The sequence below is a fragment of the Misgurnus anguillicaudatus genome, chromosome 17, assembly GCF_027580225.2.
Source record: "Misgurnus anguillicaudatus chromosome 17, ASM2758022v2, whole genome shotgun sequence".
In the NCBI taxonomy this organism is placed as follows: Eukaryota; Metazoa; Chordata; class Actinopteri; order Cypriniformes; family Cobitidae; genus Misgurnus; species Misgurnus anguillicaudatus.
The window spans coordinates 7,864,463-7,884,597 of record NC_073353.2 but is presented as its reverse complement, the minus strand read 5'-3'; the positions used below and the strand labels follow the sequence as shown (position 1 = coordinate 7,884,597).

The 20,135-nt window shown below is 37.8% G+C and overlaps 1 protein-coding gene across 1 annotated transcript in view; it reads left to right on the top strand.

Moving 5' to 3' along the window:
• The first annotated feature begins 1,943 nt into the window (after window positions 1–1,943).
• Window positions 1,944–20,135, top strand: part of ptgfrna (prostaglandin F2 receptor inhibitor a) — a 40,046-nt gene continuing 21,854 nt past the window's right edge. Inside the window, exon 1 of the mRNA XM_055216198.2 lies at window positions 1,944–2,296. Within this exon, the coding sequence (XP_055072173.2) occupies window positions 2,245–2,296 (52 nt within the window). The 5' untranslated portion in view covers window positions 1,944–2,244. The remainder of the gene's footprint in view (window positions 2,297–20,135) is intronic.

The following is a 20,135-nucleotide window of genomic DNA, read 5'->3' as shown; positions in this document are numbered from 1 at the left end:
TTTATTTTGTCATATACTTATATGACAGTATATGTCATGTAACCAACTAAACTTAAGGTCAAGACAGAAAAATGTAGGTTAACGTATGCAGCTTATACTATAAAATTATTAATAAACAGTAATAAATGCTCAATCATAAAACAGTAAAAATAAATTAACCAACAAAAAGTAAAAATAAAATAAGTAAAGATAAAATTTTCCATCACAGTTTCCATCCAAACGTGAAGCAAATCTTTTCAAAATTAGCAAAAAAAAAGAAAAACAAACAAATGCGAATTAGGTGCATTTCAATCGAGTTGTTTGAACGAATCCATCGTTTTTTTTTATGCGATACGCGCAAATGCGCATAAATCATAGTGATGGAAACATGGCTAATAACAGTAGTTTATTTCTGATAACAAGGGAAATAAATTACAAGTATATTACCTTCCTTCATATATCATATCTAACACGCAACAACTATTACACTAAGCCCACGTTACTGTGTAAAATGAATGTATACAATGTCCTTGAATTCTTGCCTGGCTGCCAAACCTCTCGGCACAGTTGTGATCCATGCTCGTCGTCTCCCCTCATCTATAGCAAACCAAAATATTTTATTTTCAACAAGATTTTTGTTTCAGAGATCAGTTTAGGGTAAGCCACTATCCAGACTGATAAAAAATACAGACCGGAAGTTCAATTTGGTTCAAACGCGTAACCTCGTCTATAAATTTGCACCTATTTTGCCAATGCCAATTGGACTTGCTTTAAGAACAGAATATAAGGTTTTTATCAAATCTCCCATATAAACTTTAGAGTTAACAACATGTCTTTTTGGACTAATATAAACACTGTCTGCATCCTGACATGATTATAATTAATCACCTTAAATATGCATGATTGTTTTACCACTAGCATGTGCCACCAACACTAAGCATAATAGGATCATTTATATTTATTCATATTTATTTTTGTGTTGGGGCATCAATTCAAAAACTTGCCTAGGGCTCCAACAGAGCCTGGGCCCGCCCTGGGTGTACCACATTATTCTGAAAGCACTAATGCTGGGAGTAGCAGTGTACAATAGAGTTGTAAGTTCCTATGATAATGAATGTGACCTTACTGTAAACCAAATGGTATTTGGTTTGGGTTGCACGGTCATACTATGTGCAGTATGCGTTTATGCATTAAGTCACTGCAGTGTGACTGTGGTCCAAAGCCAACAACAATCTGTGCTCTAGGAGTAAAAATAGCACACACAACAATTCAAGCATTACATAACACGTGGCTCACCAAAAAGCACATTAACATTTGAGCCTTTTAACCTACACATACCTTGCCACCGGATCTTATAGATGCATAGCTGTTATTGAGATGGTGACTCTAAAAGACTAAGAAAATGATTGTGATTTGGATTCATTTTTAATTGAAAACACATTTAATACAAACTTATTTATATAATGATTTTAGTGAAAAGCTTTTAGAGAGTCCTTTTTTGGAAACTCTCGTTTAAAGAAATAAGACATGGTCAATTTTACAATTTGCTCACACTTGATTAGTGACTTAAAAATAGTACAGAACCTTAAATTTTTTATTTATTTCCTGAAATAAATAAAATAATTCACAAATGTGGGATGTGGTACAAGCGTTTGCTTACATTTAGTCTACTGTTTTTATTTTGATTAAATTACTAATCGAATAAGCAAATTTGTGACAAGTTTTAATTTACTGCTTTACTTCATGTCAGACCACTTCTGACATTGTTTTAAACATAAAAGGAGAGACTGAGTAGACTTTGTTTTGCCATAAATTATTAATTCTTCCTGGGAATATTATGAAGATGTTAACTTGGGCAAATCGTCTTCATATTTTTTTAGTTATATTGGGAGTGATAAGGAGTGCTTTACTTTGACCTGAGTCACGACTCTCTGTGTGGGTGCGGCGGCGGCGGTATTTTACCTGCAGTGAACTCCGCTGTTCCGTGTCATTCTTCCTCGTCCAATAAGAGAAAATATATTACTCACTAGCTCACTCACTTCCGGACACGACTGTACCGAAACTTGTCATGGATTATGACCCAATCTACCTCGATACGTTCAAACACTAAAGAATTTATAACATTACATCGTGCGATTCGACACTAAACTTTTCAACTTTGTGTGTAGAGGAGCTCGTTCGCAGCTTTTACGCGAGGATTGTTTCACCCTTGCCTGGTTTGAATGACAAAGGCGATCCCGTGGGAAAACACGCGCGTTTACCAAGATGGATAAAGAAACAGGACTACTTCAGATTTTGATTTTGATTATTTCTCTTGGTAAGTTGATTTGTTGTTGTTAATTAAAATGGTCACTTTCTTCAAAATGCTTAGTTTATGTTCTAAAGAACGCGTGGATGTTTCACTTGTTTACAACACTTGTTGATTACAGCACTTACTTTTCTTGTGGTGAATTGTTTAATGTTTTATAATAAAAATGAACTTTTTTTATTTCGAGCACTTCATTGCCGTTTATTGGGTTTGTCACTGTAAAGTGCGCACTCGTAATAATGTTGTGATACTGGTCAGCAACGGACTATATACGCAGTTTTTGCCATAGCCGTTTTTTACTTTAGTTTTTCTTCAGGACTTGGCTTTTAGGCTTCATGTATTTTTAATATTGTGTGATAAACCGGTGTGTTATATGGGAACTGTGAACGCTCTAGGTATAGCTACTGTAACGTGCCAGCTACCAAGGCTTAGGTCTGTTTGAAATGATCCAGGTGTCGCTCTGTTTACAGCCAATAGTGTTGCTAAAACCTGTTTTTCAGAGATCACCTTAACCTTTATCAGAGGTTCATGACTCATTTGCATCACATAAAAATTCAAGAAAAATTTCCCCAAATCAAACAATGAAATGTAACAGAACCAATTAAACTTCATCTTTACAATCTTAACTTTAAAGTGGTCATTACTCACAGTTTCTACCAACATCATGTTAATCTTGAGTATTATTTAATATTGTATTCTTGATATTACCAAAGAGTTTTTAAGGGCGATTTATACTTCTGCGAATAACCTTGGCCATAGCTATGCCGTAGTCAGGTAAAAAACAGCTTCGCGTTTCCTCTACACATTTCTGCTTGCGACAGTAAAACAAACATGGACCAAATTGAGGAACTATATTTAACAAATCAGGTTGCACCAAAAGTCACTGTTTATTTTACCTCCATGATGCTTTCGTCAACAACGTACACAACAAGCTGCCGGTGGACATTGCCTACTAGCCATCTGCACGTGTAATTGCACGTCGATGTGAACAACTGGACAGGAGTATAAATTAAAACTGAAGCGCAAAACTATAAATCATGCTTTAGTTTTATCAGGTTTATAAAATACTAGAGGTGTAACTGTACACAAAATTGACAGTACCTACGATACCTTTATTTATACGCCACGGTTCAGTTCAGTTTTGGTACAGTTAGGGGTAAGAAATGCAAAACATAAAATTACTTTATTATTATTATTATTATTATATACTAGTCAACATTCGAAGTGGATCAAAACCATTCAAAAAAGTTTACTTTTTTGATCCACTTCAAATGTTGACTAGTATAGTTTATTATTAACATTTGTAAACATCAAAATTTGTAAACATCAAGAGTTTTGATATAGTAAAAACAGATTTTTTTTTTTTAATAAAACACCTGTTTGGTTTAAATAAAATAAATAAAAACACAAAATAGAATAAAACATAAGGGAACAATGGAAATTGTAGGGGTACACCGATATATCGGCTGATGATGCTTGCTATGCTTCTCAATGAATTACGGTGAAATGCCGCTACATCCAAAAGCCAGAGGGCGCTCTCGTGGAGAAACTCAATATGATCTGTAGACGAAGAACCATACACACGCAGCTATGACACGCAGCTCCAGGAAATACCGATAATAAAGAATAGACCCTTTTACAGCTCACATGATCAAATAGCCTGCACACGCATTTAGGCAAGTGGTGTTATTCCCCATTGGTTCTTACGTGTTAGCAACTCAGAAAGTTCATTAAAACGGTTTCCCGGCATCAAAATGTCTGGTTGTTGCGTTTGGTTGCACTAATATAATATACTTATATATGTATCTGGCAACTTTATTTTTGGCCATCTGCTAACGTCTTCGATCCACTCCACTATAGTACACGGATCGGGTAGCTGTGTTGAAAAAGTTGATAAAATCAACTTTTTAAAATAACTTTCTCTGTCTGTGTTGCTTCACTGTTGATTCTTGCAATACTTCCATTGCCTAAATGCGCGCACATACGCTGCCACGTCATCATTGTGTACAAACAGTAAAAGGGTCTATATTTATAATGATTATGTTTGATGAGTGTTGCTTTTTCTAATGCATGTTATAAACGACTCAAACTAAACAGTGATTTTTAGATCGTCAAGGACTTGCTGATCAAAAGCCGTAGTACATGAAATAGCTGTGAATAATATCGGCTGTGCGATTCAAAATAGTTATCGGCCATATATTATTAGTGTATATCGTCTAGCGTGTGTTTACATAAAAAAGCAATAAAAAATAGCGCAGTGGAATGAAAAAACGCATTCGCCGTTAGCGGCTTTGCTAAACAAGCTTGCGATCCGTCTCTTGTTCGTGTAGGAACTCGGATTTGAAGTATGTTCAACACGTGATACAAGCCTACTGTTAACTACTGTTAAAGACAGCATTCAGTACACATGTGCAACAAACCGAAAGTCATGTATTGAAACGTGTACTGTTACACATAGGGATGCTCATATCAGTTAATTTTCCCGACCGACAACCGTAGCTTCTAAACCGAACATTAACCGTTAACTGATAAGATTTTAATATGAAATTGTCATTCAGTAAAAATACAGTTGACGGTTGTCTGTGAACTAGTAAAAACAAAAGATTTAATTTGAACGTGCAAACAGCAGCGACAGATCAACAACAGAACCAGGATTCATACATTATCAGATATTCACGCAATATATTCACCTTATTAAAAAGCACGCGATCAGTCCAGAGGATTAATATCCAAAAAGGGCAGATTGTCTCCGTTTCATCTACCACAGTGGTCATTTCTAAAGCAGGATGCTTTTCAGAAAGTTTTGTTTTTGCGTCGTCTTTCTCCGTTTGTGCAAAAAAGAGAGATGCCCATGGAACAGAGCATGTGAGCGGAGCGGTAATATTTCCATCAGAGCGCATTTCCGAAGTTTCCGCTCCGCTCGCTCAATACGCAGCACCGCTCACTCATCCCAGTATGCCCTTTGGTAATTTGATAGTTCGAGAATCTATAGCAATAAGTTATGGAGTTCAAATATTGTTTTAATGAAGTCGCCAGCCTTATATAGAAATGAAACTAAGATGACAGTATAAATGTAGCGTCGTCTGCATCTAGATGCAGTTTTAAAGATGAAAATTACTTTAATCTAACACTGATCAACACAAATACAAAATGCCATAATATAACTGATTGCTTACCAGCATTAAAACCACTTAAAATAAAAACCTGTATAGTTCTCCGCTCCGTGGATGAGGAAGCTTCAGCCAAAAACGCCGGTGCCTTTAGTATTAACTGACTGAACACTTGACTCTTCCATGAACATTTAGATATTAATTTTTTTCATCAACAGCATGCGATGAACATTATAAACATTGATGATAATCTCTGCCGACTCGACTGATTCAGCACGTCCTCTATTTTACAGAGTCCGCTTAATTAACGGCTTTTCGTTCGGTCCGCGTGCAGCTAAACATTTTTGTTCTGTAATTTGCTGTCGCGTAGGCTATATTTCTACATATTTCCGACCAAGTAACACTCGGGATAAAATGTAAGTTGTTTTAGATAGCATTTAAGCTTCTGAAATGTTGACAAATCAGTCTGACTAAAATGATCTATCCAGATGAATTTAGCCAAAATAATGATTTATTCGTTTTCATACTATATTAGATACACGTTAATTTAGCTACTAATATACTATTGAAAATGCCATAAATAAATACTCATGGCCTTCTGTATTGCATTCGTTTTGTACATTTACAGGTTCATAAATACTGTCTAATTTTAATTTCTTTAAGACACAGCTGTGTTCTGTATTTACTGATGCACTGTAAATTTGCACTTTGCACTTGAAATTGTTCTTCAATTTATTTTAGTTTTTTCAAATAATATATTTATATAATAGTATAGTTCGTTGGGTAACGAATTATTATAATATTTCGTAATTACTTATTACATTTATTATTACTTACAATTGTGAATTAGTAAAACGTGGATGTCGTGGAAACAATTTGTTAATTTGAATTATATCCGGAGCACCTTATCAGTTAAACTAGGTCTAGCCAACACACAACTGTACATAACTGAGATTTATCAGCTAATACTTTAATTAAATGCAATTATCCAAGAACGTCAGTACAGAAAACAATTAGGCTTACTAAATTTTTTTTATGTTGGAGCGGGATCTGAATGGGAATTGGTTTATTTGCTAGCGTGAGCGGAAAGTTAACGGAGCGCTTGCTTGGGCGGTGAGCGACTGAGTGGAGCGCTTGAACAGTAGAGCGGAATATTTAGGGAAGCTTCGCTCACATGTTATGGTCCGGGACACACGCGCGTCTCCGTTCAGCTTCCAAACACGCATACAAATGATCAGACCGTCAGGGCAGCAATCATTTGTGTCATTTACAGGACATTCACAAATTAAAGATAGAAAAGTGGCGAAATGTCTGTCGGCTCATGACGACACGCACCATATTAACAAATATTTTTTTATTTTAACTGATAATGTTAATCGGTCATACATTCTTACCTTCGGTTAACGGTTAAACGGTCAATGTGAGCATCCCTAGTGTGACGTAATGGTTTATTATTGGCTGTTAAGTGCTCGGGTCAAGGGTTGCTAGGCAACCATCCGGGTCACGCTGTATGTGATAGACATGACACGAGGTGAACTGTTATCTGCCGGAGTTCTTAATAAAGCTTATATTTGAGTTCGTAAGAGTGCCATCCTTTTTGTATCATGACATGGTGTCAGAAGTTTACGTTCGTCGCGCACTCCTCTAATCTGTGAAAGAAAACGGAAGGAAAATGTCGAAGTTTCACGCTCCTGAATCTTTTGATTTTGCACAGCCAGCAAGTTGGCCGGCATGGAGACAGCGTTTTGCACGGTTCAGGATTGCAACTAAACTCGACAAGGAAGACGACGATGTCCAGGTGAACTCATTACTTTATGCTATGGGCAAACAGGCAGAACCTATATTCAGCACGTTTACATTTTCCGCGGAGGAGGAAAATGATTATTACAATGCAATGCTTAAAAAGTTTGATGAACATTTTGTGCCCAAACGCAACTTGATTCACGACCGCGCATGCTTTCACAAGAGAGACCAGAAAAGCGGCGAAAGTGTAGAAGCATTTGTCAGGAGTTTATATGAGCTGGCAGAGTTTTGTGACTTCGGGGCTACTAGAGATGAGCAGATTCGCGATCGCATCGTGATTGGAATAGCGGATAGCAACGTATCTGAAAAGCTGCAACTAGAGCCAGATTTGACGCTCGAGAAAGCGATACAGATTGCTCGCCAGTCAGAACTCATTAAAATGCAAAGTGCTGATATGAGAAGTGCAAGTGATGTCAACGAAGTACGACGTAAGTTTAAGCACTCAAAACAATTCAACAAACATAAAGGAAGTAATCCAAATACCAAACAAAGAGATGGAAGTAATAATGAAACCTGTTCACGATGTGCACGCATACATGACCGCTGGGCGTGTCCGGCACGAGGCAAACGATGCCGTAAGTGTAACAAAACGGGACATTTTGAAATTGCGTGTAAAACAAAGACTGTAAAGGAAGTAACCAGCGATAGACAGGAGGCTGAAGCAAACGAAACATGGTTTCTGGGATCAGTTTCTGATACTGGTAATGAGGACGAGTGGCATGTGGAACTACCTATGAATGGCACAACGGTAAAGTTCAAGATTGATACTGGAGCTGATATCACGGTAATGTCTGAGCAAACATTCTTAAACCTACCTCGCCGCCCTCAACTTACCAAAACATCAGCAGACATCAGGAGTCCGGGTGGCAAACTGGACTGCATAGGTAAATTTGTGGCATGCACGGAAAGAAAAGGTCAAAGCTTTAGTTTTTTGAGATTTGTTCTTAAAGGCCAATACTCGAATAACCTTCTTAGCCGTAAAACTGCCTGTGAAATGAACCTAGTTTGTAGAGTAGATGGCATTACTACTGATGATGATGTTTTTGGAGAGTTTGGAATTTTAAATTGTGAACCAATCAAAATTGAGCTCAGACAGGATGCCAAACCATACAGCCTCTCTGCACCTCGGCGAATTCCCTTTCCATTGCTGCCAAAAGTGAAAGAGGAATTGCAGCGGATGCTCAAGTCAGGAATCATATCAGAGGTCACTGAAGCAACAGACTGGTGTGCTCCTATCGTGCCTGTGATAAAGAAGAATGGAAAGGTGAGAATTTGTGTTGATCTAAAGAAACTAAATGAAGCAGTAAAGCGTGAGAGATTTATTCTGCCTACTCTTGAGGACATTGCACCACAGCTGTCTGGTGCAACTGTATTCTCCACGTTAGACGCGTCGAGTGGCTTCTGGCAGATACCATTGGATGAAAGCTGCAGAAAACTTACCACCTTCATCACACCAGTTGGCCGCTTCTGTTTTCAAAGATTACCTTTCGGGATTACTTCAGCTCCCGAGATATTTCAGAGAGAAATGAGCACTCTTCTCAAAGATCATATCGGCACGGTAGCAGTGATGGACGACATACTTGTGTTTGGCAGGAACAAGGATGAACATGATCGCAATCTCGAGGTAGTTTTAAAGACTATCAGAGAATCTGGTTTAAAATTGAACAGAGACAAGTGTCATTTTGGTAAATCTGAGATCCAATACTTTGGACACATCATTGGAAAGGATGGAATCCGACCAGACACAAATAAAGTAAGGGCTATAACTGAGCTCCCCTGCCCAAAGAATCTGACGGAACTGCGACAGGTATTGGGGATGATTAATTACCTGGGTAAATTCCTTCCTGGGCTTTCATCAGTTCTTCATCCAATGACCGAGCTGCTGAAGCGCGAGACTGATTGGGTCTGGGGTGAGGCACAGACGCTGGCATTTAATGAGGTCAAGAACATGTTGACTACAGCACCGTTGTTAGCATTCTATGATGCCAACAAGAACACTGTGGTCAGCGCGGATGCAAGTAGCTATGGCCTTGGAGCCGCCCTGCTTCAGGAGCAGGAGAATGGATTCAGTCCTGTTGCTTTTTGTTCACGGACCTTAACAGAGACGGAGCGGCGCTACTCACAAATAGAGAAGGAATGCCTAGCAGGAGTATGGGCATGTGAACGCTTCTCACGGTACCTGCAAGGTATGGCCAGATTCGAGCTTCAGACAGACCACAAGCCGTTGGTCCCCTTAATAAACACTTACGACATTGATAAAGCTCCTCTAAGATGTCAGAGACTATTAATGCGCCTGATGAGATTCAATGTTCGAGCAGTGCATGTGCCAGGTAAACAACTTATAGTGGCAGATACCCTGTCCAGGAATCCCATAACACATCAAGGCGAGTCCGATACAGAGGGTGATGTCAAAGTGTTTTTACAAGCAGTACTGTCTACCAGGCCTGTAACTGACGATAAGTTGAATGCTGTAAGAATTGCCACCCAACAGGATGCAGATCTTCAGCTGGTTAGTAAGTACCTTCATGAAGGCTGGCCAAGTCAACTGACACACACACTTCATGGGTTTCACACAGTTAGAGCTCACCTCTCTGAAGTTGAGGGACTTTTGCTGTATGAGGACAGGATAGTGATTCCGGGCTCACTGAGACGAGATGTGTTACGGCAGCTTCATACAGGCCACCAAGGTCTTACTAAATGCAGAGAAAGAGCCAATATGTCAGTATGGTGGCCGGGTATTGGCAAAGATATCATAAAAACAGTGATGACATGTGAGTTTTGTCAAATCAACAGGCCTGCACAAAAGAGAGAACCCCTAATGGTCACCTCCCTCCCTGATGGTCCTTGGCAAAAGATTGCAGCGGACATCTGTGAACTGGATGGTAAGAAATACCTGGTAGTTGTGGACTATTTTTCTCGTGACATTGAGATTGCACATCTGCATGCGATTACAAGCCAGCAAGTAATAATGCACCTGAAAAACATGTTTGTTCGATGGGGGATCCCATATGAACTTGTGTCAGACAACGCTACACAGTTCACGGCCTCTGAGTTTGCGGAGTTTGCCAAGATCTATGATTTTACTCACACTACTTCTAGCCCACATTATCCGCAAGCTAATGGTGCGGCAGAGAGAAGTGTTGCCATTGCAAAACGGGTGTTAAGACAGCCTGATCCACAGCTAGCACTGATGAGCTACCGTTCTACACCTCTTAACGCCACAGGGATGAGTCCAGCTCAACTTATGATCGGACGTCAGATCAGAACGACTGTTCCAATGCTAAAAAAACAGCTGCTGCCAAGTCCAATCGACTATGAGGAAGTCAAAAGGAGGGACAAACATACTAAACAGGCCTATCAATACTTTTACAACCGACGACATTCAGCACGCAGTTTACCAGATTTACATCCAGGTCAAAGTGTCAAAGTCAAGTTGGATGGAGAAAAAGGGTGGAAAACACCAGCAACAGTTGTTGAGAAAGCTCCAGAACCCAGGTCGTACATTGTTCAGACTGATGGAGGTGCTATTTCCCGTCGGAACAGGAGACACATTCAGAGTGTCCCTGAAACAGCTGGCACATCGGAAAGTGACATTGTACCTGAGAGCATTGAAATAACTGATACTCCCTCCCACAAGACTGAGACAAATGGGCGGGATACCCCAACTCCTCTTAAATCACATCCACACAAGTTGACCTGTAAAAGAACTCTTGTTGGTCGGGAATTAAAACAGCCAGTGAAGTTCAAGGATTATGTTTTGGGATAAGTGTACTTTCCTGTCGTACTAGTATATGATTGTACTTTTATGGCATCTATGCATGTTACTTTTCATAATTCTCAGTGAGGGGTAACAGGAAAACGAATAATGAAAGTTGTAATGTTGTTGTTGACAATTTATGCTAATGCAGTTGCAGACAGTTAATATTGTTCTATATATGTTTATTTGTAACTTACCTGCTTTCTTATGTCAAAACAAAAACAACACTAAATATACTGCAACAAAACAAATAAGAAGCAGTGGAACTTTAAAGAGGGGAGATGTGACGTAATGGTTTATTATTGGCTGTTAAGTGCTCGGGTCAAGGGTTGCTAGGCAACCATCCGGGTCACGCTGTATGTGATAGACATGACACGAGGTGAACTGTTATCTGCCGGAGTTCTTAATAAAGCTTATATTTGAGTTCGTAAGAGTGCCATCCTTTTTGTATCATGACACCTAGTTACACACCTATAAAAGACAGTTACACCTGTACCGCTTCTTTTTGAAAACAGTCAAGCTCCTGAGGGGCAAACCGTGGGCATAATGAGTCATGAACTCGCAACACCCACAATACATCATCACATTATTCCTAGATAACTTGATTTAACTGTTTGTGCTGTTTGCATTATACACACTTATATTGACAACAAAACATTTGACAGACAGTCAGTCAGTTATAAGCGATCTGTAAATCCAGCATCGAACTGGGCCTTGTTTATAAATCATTCGTCACCGAAATGCCACAAACAAACACAATTCATTGCTGCCCACAAAATTCCCCCACAACCAAAAACACACTTCTTTGATGACTGTTGATTTCATATAGCACAGATATCAAAATCACATTTCATTTTAAAGTCACAAGTGTGTGTGTGATACCTCTCTGTCATTGGTTGTTGCTAGGTTACGTGGACACCAGCTGTGTTAACTTTACAGTAAGAGTAGATCACTTTTGCACTTTGATCTGTTGAATTTTTCACCTTTGTTTACATTGTTGATAAAAATGTGGAACATTAAACAAAGCATGTCTACATTTATTAAATAGCTTAGACTTTCAAAGACTGTACTTTAACATTTGAGTTGAACTTGTTTTATTATCTTATTAGTTTACTTCTAGTGAAAATACATGACATAGTAAAAAAGTTGGCAACTTTAACTGCAGGTAACACTGTGCTCACCGACCTAAAGCAGTATTTCCTCTTGCCATTGTGGCATGTTTACTACAATTGAGCAGTTGGATCAGGTCATGTGAGTGAAGCTGGTGTGAGTAGAGGCGGGGGCTAATTTTCATATTAATGATTCTGCGTATACTGTATGAAACAAGGGTGTAGAGTTACGTTCAAGCTATTTTATGACATGAATAATTTTTTTACACTAAATAACATTTACATGTGTCATTTTGATGATCAAAGATTAATTTTAAGGGATAAAATTATTGATCATTTATTGACTAATTATTGAGGGTATGGGTACCAGTATCAGTACCTAAAATTTGGTAACAGTTAGAGGTGCACCTTTTGCAATTTTCTGGACGATTCCGATTTTCGATTGTGACCTGCTGATACAGCTGATACACTTTTCTTTAATAAAGACTTTATTTTTATCATAAAGAAATGATAAAATATTGCACTTTCACCCACTCTGCATACAGAATCTTCTTTCATTTGAACAGACGTCAAAATAAAGTGCTCTCAGACTTAGTCAGGCTCACTGACATTATGTTAGATGTCCAAATATCTGTTGGACTGTTGTGGCTAGAAGCATAGTTCCTAGTTAGTATGATGTGTAGACTTTAGCATTCTATATCCGCCATTTTAAATATTTAATTATTTAATCTAAATACCATTTCATGTCTTAAGCCCGGGATCATTACCTTATCACACTGTACGACATGGATTGTTTAAACTCGGGTAGGACAGGCATGTAGACTGTACGATGATGACACGGAAGCTTCGGCTGCAGCGTCACCCGTTGCGCAACGTCACCAGCATGCGCTCGTGGTAAACAAATCCCGGCGCGCAGGTCATAGCAGCAAACACACTGTGCGGTGATCATGCCGAATTTCTGACACTGCCAGAAAACTATCGTAGGCTATCTTTGGACGCAAGACCGGGATCACGGACGTCTTTGAACCTCTCTCACTGTACTACATAGGACCACCGATGGAGAGCCACGATCACAGAAATCGCGAGGATAGTTTCACGATGGCAATCTTTCGTCTGGGACAGCCAATAATCGTGCAGTGTATCCCGGGCTTTAGTTTGTCAACAGAATCAAAGCCCTGTTTTTTAAAAACTTTAAGACCCTGGGGAATCCCTGGGATGAGTGCGTAGAAGGAAACTTGCGAATGAATGAAATATCTTAAAGGCACACCATGGAACTTTTTGGCCACTAGGGGGTGCTTGACATGTATTTTTCAAGTCTAGCGCCGTTAGAGGCCACAAGCGCCGCAGTACTGTCGCAAAGGAAAAGAAGACAACTATTTAGGTCACAAAGTGTGCCTTCCAGCATGTCATATGAATATAATTTCATGGGTTTAATTTTATTTCAAACGCCAAAAGATCGCGTAGCTCACGTTTTCAAGCCAGTTGTAATGGTGGTTGCTTGGTTAAAGTTTATATTAAAAAAAATTGCCTTAAAGAGGAATCAAACCTGGATCACCCGTGTCCTAGGTCCATGACACCACCACGGCGCCACAATGTCACGTGATATAAATCCCTCTCTAAACTCTCCAAGTAGCCTCCAGTTCGGCCATGACAAAAACATCAGGAAAATAAATAGTTGCGCTCTCACTTCCGAATTTGAGGAAGTGGAGGAAGTGACATATGCCGTAAAGCAGATTTTTGTAGTTTTTTTTTTTGTGTTCGGGTTACTACCTCAAACCCCAAGTTTAAAAGTATGAGCAAAAGCGATACAGACCCCGTCAGGCTATGGTAGACATGTCATTTAACCTATTTTAAATTGTTGTACCTTCACAAGGATCTTGAAAATATATTGAAGGTTGAAACACTACAAAGTGTCACTTTAATATTTAACAACAGAGAACTAAAACACGACAACATAAGTAGTCTTTCGATGCAATATACGTTATTTATCTGACATTAAATTGATCTGAACAGATTAATTGGTACTCCACCCCCTACTTCTCTTGACATCATCAACTTTATTGTTTCAAATGACAGATCTGCGACAAAGTTACTGTTAGCTAGTAAGTTTCTATATCTATGCATTGTACTATGGTAGTTCAGCAGTAAGTTATGTCGTTGTTCGGGAAACGCACCCCTAAGCAGAGTCCTACACATGGGCGGGTAAACTTGTGGAATAAAATTATGGTGTTATTTGCGGATGCGGGCCAGAAATCAATATAGGCCTATAATGGAATGTCGTGAGAATAGCAAAATGTTAAAATTGAGAGTCTTATTTTTACTATAAAATAAATATTTTTGTTATTACACAGAATAAAGTACCAAAACAAGTACCGCTACTAAAGATGCATCGATCGACCGGCCAAAGACCGAAATTGGTCAATTTTACGCATAATCAGCTGCAGTACAGTAGTGTTTACTGTATAATACAAATATAGATTAATCCTTATTAAAGTTACAAAAGTTTAGTCAAGTCAAGTCAAGGATTTTCTTTGTTGTTCATTTTTTATGAACTTTAAGAATGCATAGATCCAATGTACTGTTACAAACATGTTTTATTTCTCAACTGCTTATATTCACTTAAGATGCCAAACAGACTAAATATGTCCAGTCAAGCGCAAGAAAACTCATTTAGCATTTACGAGTTCTCTGAAGCATTGACAGGGCTCCAGACTGCCACCAAATGGTGGAATTTTGCCACCAAAAATTAAGAGTGTGCCACTGAATTTTACAACCAGTCGCACATGTGCGACCATTAATTTTGACCTTTTTTTTGTGATGTGACACTGAATTTGAAAACAGCACATTATAGTTTCTGCATCTATCATTAAAGTATTTTTAGTAATACAGTGGAAATTAGTAGAAATTTGAATATTTGGTTAGCATGTTGATTTACGGTGTGTGCCCCTAAATTTTCTGGTTGCGCGCCTAAAATTTTCAGTTGGGGGCCACTGTGCTCCTAGTGAAAAATGTAAGTCTGGAGCCCTGATTGAGATACGACTTTTCTGGGATGCTCTTCAGATTCGCGCACACACAAGACTCCTCAAACAGCGCGTGAGTTGCTCGTTGATTAAATTGCCATGGCATAAAAGCATGTAAAATGATAATTGTTTTTGACTATACAGCACATTGCCCTGTTTGTTGTGTCTGAACAAGTTGCAGGGGTAACATCACATCACAGGGTCTCTTCTCTCTTTCTCTATCTTTCGTAGATTACTCTCGCATGGCACCCAGACGCATTCTCAGGTGCCGAAATTTGGTATAGATTGATTTAAAATGAAATTGGCGGTACTGATGTATTTTGGTTGGTGCTTTTAAAAGTACAGAGTTCAGTACCAAACCGTACTACAGGGGGACTTTAATAAACAATGTCTGATTATTGTCACCATAATTGAGGATTCTATGTTTAATGTTAGGGTCTAACTGCATAACATAGTCTTACTTTTGGTAAAAATGCATGCAACACAAACTGTTTAAACAACTAAACAAAGTTACAAAGTTATTAAAAATGCATACATGTAGTTCAGTAAACTCAGAAATGTACTTGTATTAAGTTGAATAATTATTTTAAGTATTATTTTTGGTTTAAGCTTAACTGTTGTTTTTAGTAGTAAGACGTTACAAGATAGTTGTAATATACTTGGCTCAAAAGTTAAGCAAAGTTTATTGTGTTCAACTTGTGTCTTTTCAACCTCATACTTTTTACAGTAAATGCAGGGCTGAATATTCCCGGTGTTGTTTATTCAAGTCTTTTCTAGGGATGTTAGGAGCTGGAATGTCATGAAAAATTGTTAGTTGTCCAGACACATTCCACTGGTCACATTCCAACTCTGTTTATTTATCAGCTCTAATATATGTAAATATATATGTATATCAGCTCTGCACTCATGATTTCATTTCTGTTTACTGTTTTCCTATCTTGATGTTTAAACTCAATTGATAAGCCTAATACATCAGTTATAGTTTCCCAAATTTTTACTTTGTCATTGTGTAAAGTTTTCCACCTCATCTGATGAGCCAATCCCCTATACAAGTTCTTACATGTCATCTGCCTCACTTCTGGTTTCATTCCAGCTTTTTCTATTCTGCTTGTTTCTGTATATCGTAACTAGTTATCCCCTAGTAGTATAATGTAGATCCAGAATTTCTTAGCTTGGTCAGTTTTGGAATTCTTCTTACAGCCGCCACCATATGGTTTGTTTAACTTATTAACCTATTAAATGTTCCTAATAAATAAACATTCTTCCAAATAAAAATAACCTAATAAATAAAATCCACCTTATTGAATGAAAACACCACCGTTTTTCAATATTTTACTATATTCTTAACTCAACTTAGCCTAGCCCCATTCATTCATTAGGATCCAAACAGGGATGAATTTAGAAGCCACCAAACACTTCCATGTTTTCTCTATTTAAAGACTGTTACATGAGTAGTTACACAAGGAAGTATAGTGGCACAAAATGAAACGTGGCATTTTTTTAATCAGATAAAAAATGAGCACTATATTGTATGGTGGAAGAGCACTTAGTTTGCAGAACTTCACCTTGGCGCGCAGTAACATCATTACTCCTGACTTCTCCCCCTCTCGCTCAAACCCTGTCAATGTTTTGTAAATATCCTTTTCATTCTTCTGTGTGAAATAAAAATGTTGGGTAACACTTTACTTAAAGGGGTGTTCATAAGACTGACATGACAGCTACATAATCATAACTTTCGTTTACAAAGACATGAAACTCACCGAGTGGTCAGGGGTGTTCACTGATATGCTCACACAAAAATCGCTGCAAAAGACTCATTCCAACAGGTTTTATCGTAGTTTTTGTCCAACTCCATTGACTTGAATTAGATGTGCTGTGAGGTACGGTACTCTGCTTCAGGAACCTTCTCTGTATTCTTGCAATTGGCAAAGGTGGATTATTGTCACTAACTGGGCTGGAGTGTCTATTTTTCAAGCTCTCAGCGGAAGAATGTACGGGTGTGAGGCGTTTGGAAAAATAGGTTCACAAGTTTACAACGAATGCTAAAACACCTGTTGGAAAGCATTTTTTGCAGCGATTTTTGTGTGAACACCCCTGACCACTCGGTGAGTTTTACGTCTTTGTAAATGAAAGTTTAATGCATTTTAGGAAGGATTTTTCCAGTGCACCTATACACCCATTGTAGAGGTGGGAGGTGAAACAACAAACATCTGAAAATTCTCGGGGCAGCCGCATATGTCGAAATTTCAGTCAAAATACCGAACTTGTCCTTTAAGGCATATATTTATTCTTTGGCTTTTAATGTGAATTAACTGTTGAGATATTTTGACAGTGTTGTTATTTGTTTTCTGATGTAAGTTTATGAAAGATTTATGACAAGTTATGTTGTCTTGGTAATGTCAAGTTGTCATGACCGGTTTTGATGTATTGGTTTATGTCAAGTTGTCATAACAAAGACATCTCAAACAATGTCATATTTGCATTAAAAATGACACAATTGAACGAATGACACTTCAAGTAAAGTGTTACCAGATGTTCTTATATTTACTCACCCTTGTGTCATTTAAACCCCTTTAAATAAATTAAACAGTTGTTCTAGTTTTTTTGTTAAAATTTCATGGGATTGTTGTCCCTGAAGACTCCTCTCAAATATTCCCAGAAATGTGAAGGCATACAAATGGGTTTGGTGAAAAACAAACTTAAGTATAATCATTATTTTAGGAAAATCTTGACCTTATCAGTTCAGAACATTTTCATTTTCGGTTAACTACTTCAGGATACGTCAAGAATTTTACCTAACTTTTTGGAGCCTCAGGCATATTTCGCAAGTCAATGACTCAGACTCGAGTCACATTTTAATAGACTTCAAACTTGATTTGGACCTGAAATTACTTCAGACTTGACTCGACGCAAAAGACTCATGATTAAAAAAAAACAAAAAAACTCTTGTCTTTTATCCTTAACTACTGATATCACAAAGACAGAATCTGTGTCTTATTGTCCGTCACCTATGCTCATCTTGAATAAACCTTAGCTTTTCCTTCAGGATTTCAATAGCATTGCCCTGCCAGAGTGCAGCTGACTCATGAAAAGTTCAAAACAGTGATTCGCGCCACTAATTTGTAGCCTGCATTGTCACCTATATATAGACGGTTTCAGCAGTAACAACATAAACTTCCAGTAAACTCTGCAAAGAATCGATAACAACAAAGTCCTTTTAGAGTCGTTTATTTCTCATAACAAGCAAATTAAACAACAAGTAGATGACCTTAGTTTAAATCATCGCTAAAACGTATAAAAACGACACTTGGCTAACTTTACTGTGTAAGATGAGTAGTATATAATGTATACAATCTTAACTACAGATCGGCTGCCAAACCCCCCCATCAAATAGGGGCAATCCGTGATCGCTGTCTTCCCACATCTTTAGGAAACTAAAACATTTGTTATTTTCAACAAAGTATGAGTTATTATCATGTTATTTGTTCCACTTTAGAGTTCACTTTAGCAACTAGTCAGACCATTAAACAAACAGAGACCAGAAGTAAAGTTCTGCTCAGACGCACATGCATCTGGTGATACCGTCATTACTACTCATTTGTTTTAATGTTAACAATTTATTTGACTGTTTGGATATATCAACACGAACACAGTACATATATTTTACATGTAGGCTATTTTTGTATCAGTATGTAGACCAGACAAGTTTAACTATAATTCGAGTTTTGCATAGTATCCTGGTTTTCCAAAGATCATAGTAGGCCTACTGTTCAGAAGTTTAAAACCAGACACTTTTTTATGCTCATCAAGGTTGCCTTTTTTTTATCAAATAAATATTTTGAAAAATGTAAGTGTAAATTTAAAATAATAGTATTTTATTTTAACATAATCTAAGATACCATTCTTTCTGTGATGGCAAATTAGTTTTTTCATTAGCAATTGCTCCAGTCAGAGAAATCATTCTACAGAAATTATTCAGAAATCATCAAGCAGCAGAACTGTTCCCAAACTGGATAATACTGTATGATTTGTCTCATAAAGCAACTTTGTAAGTAGGATTTGAGTAAAATAATTTTAAGAATCTACCAAAGAATGATTTTATCTTACAAAGCAAGGAAAGTCAGGTAAAAAAGTACATATTTTTGCAAAGAGGGCAAGAAATGATGACAGCAGAGTGGCAGGAAATAAATATATGATAAATGCATGGTGTGGAGGAGGTTGTAAAAAGAAAAGACAATTTATATTACTTTGGCTTTAACAGTAATATTTTTACATATACAATATCTGCTCATGAGTTGTTATTATTGTATGTACAGTGTTTGTGTATGAACAGAAAATCGGCCATCAGATGCCCTGATTTCTAAATATTGGCATGAGCCAGAGAAACGCCCATATCGTTCGACCTCTAATTACAAACAACTTGGTTGCAAACCTTGCAAACTAAAGCCTGATAACTTCATATAAAGAGCTTTGTGAACACAACACACACAGTCATATCTCATTCAAACATAAACCGAAACATTAGCGCATGACACAGTCATTTAAACCAATTATCTTTTTATTAATTAGTTGTTATTAATCAAATACTACTACAACATGAATGGATGCTAACAATTGTTTTAGGGGCGGCGCCATGCTTGGTGGCTCCAGTGCTTCATAGAGACACAGATTTAGCCCCACCTAAATAATCCTTGACACAGAAATGTGGAAAAACTGTTGACGGTGTAACTCCACAATTTTGTACTACATAGTTTGGTAAAGTGTTTCAGCAATACATTTCTAATGTAGTCAGAAACAATTCTCTGAATTGACTTAACACACACTTTAGTTTTGTCCTGTGGCCGGCAAATGTTATCAGTTTTTTTCCAATAAAAACGCTTTTGTCTGTGCGACGAAAGTAAATTTTTTATCTTGGACAAGAATGCTCAAATTGTCAATGTCTCTTTTTACTCAACCGTCCAATCACAGTGGAGGAGGGATAAATACCACACCAACCACTCGGGGCATCATACATTAACTGATAAACAAAGTTGAGTCTTATATCTACCA